General features: G+C 45.3%; 1 protein-coding gene across 1 annotated transcript in view; it reads right to left on the bottom strand.

Annotated features, from left to right (window-relative positions):
• Positions 1-695, bottom strand: part of LOC119591428 (unconventional myosin ID-like) — a gene marked incomplete in the record, with an annotated part of 95,009 nt that overhangs the window by 8,839 nt on the left and 85,475 nt on the right. The window contains 1 exon segment of the mRNA XM_037940169.1: positions 161-382. Within this exon segment, the coding sequence (XP_037796097.1) occupies positions 161-382 (222 nt within the window).

Raw genomic sequence — 695 nt, 5'->3', positions numbered from 1 at the left:
GCAAAGCTAGGATTATCATATAATTTTCACAGCATTACCAATAGAGCATGGAAATACTACCTGAATTCAAAGGACATCACAGTCTAATTAGAGATTCCGTAATGAATTGATTCGAGCAGCCCCCCCCCCCCCCCCACTACAAAAAGATACAAAAATATACCTGATAGAAGGAGTGGAAGTTTCTCTCCCCTGACTGCTGGAGGACAACACGCGACTTCTCCAGCAGGTAGTTCTGTACGTGGCCACCGATGGGGTCACCCTTGAAGTCAAAGTTGATGTCCATGTACTTGCCGAAGCGTGAGGAGTTGTCGTTGCGGTTGGTCTTGGCATTACCGAAGGCCTCCAGGATGGCATTAGACTGCAGTAGCACATTCTTCACTCTTTGGGGAGGAAGGACCATGGGTGAGGCAAGGGATGGAGGAGAAGGTGAAGGAATGGAAGGAGAAGGCAAAGGAAGATGAGGATGGGAAGAGGGGAAATTGGGAAGGAAGAGGAGTTGGTGTGAAGGCGGGTTGGGAAGGAGGGGGAAGAGGAAAACGAGAGCTTTGTTATAATCCATTCCTCTGATTTGTCCATTTATTGTAATGTCACCGTGTGCCCGTCTTTTCATTCCTCTGTTCATTAGATCATTTCCTAACTAACATTCATTCTCTTTTTCATCCTTAAAATAAGTAATAAAAGGTCAAATATTCAAA

This window comes from Penaeus monodon, chromosome 28, assembly GCF_015228065.2.
Source record: "Penaeus monodon isolate SGIC_2016 chromosome 28, NSTDA_Pmon_1, whole genome shotgun sequence".
NCBI lineage: Eukaryota > Metazoa > Arthropoda > Malacostraca > Decapoda > Penaeidae > Penaeus > Penaeus monodon.
Note: the sequence above shows the minus strand (reverse complement) of the source record. Positions and strands in the feature narration are given on the sequence as shown.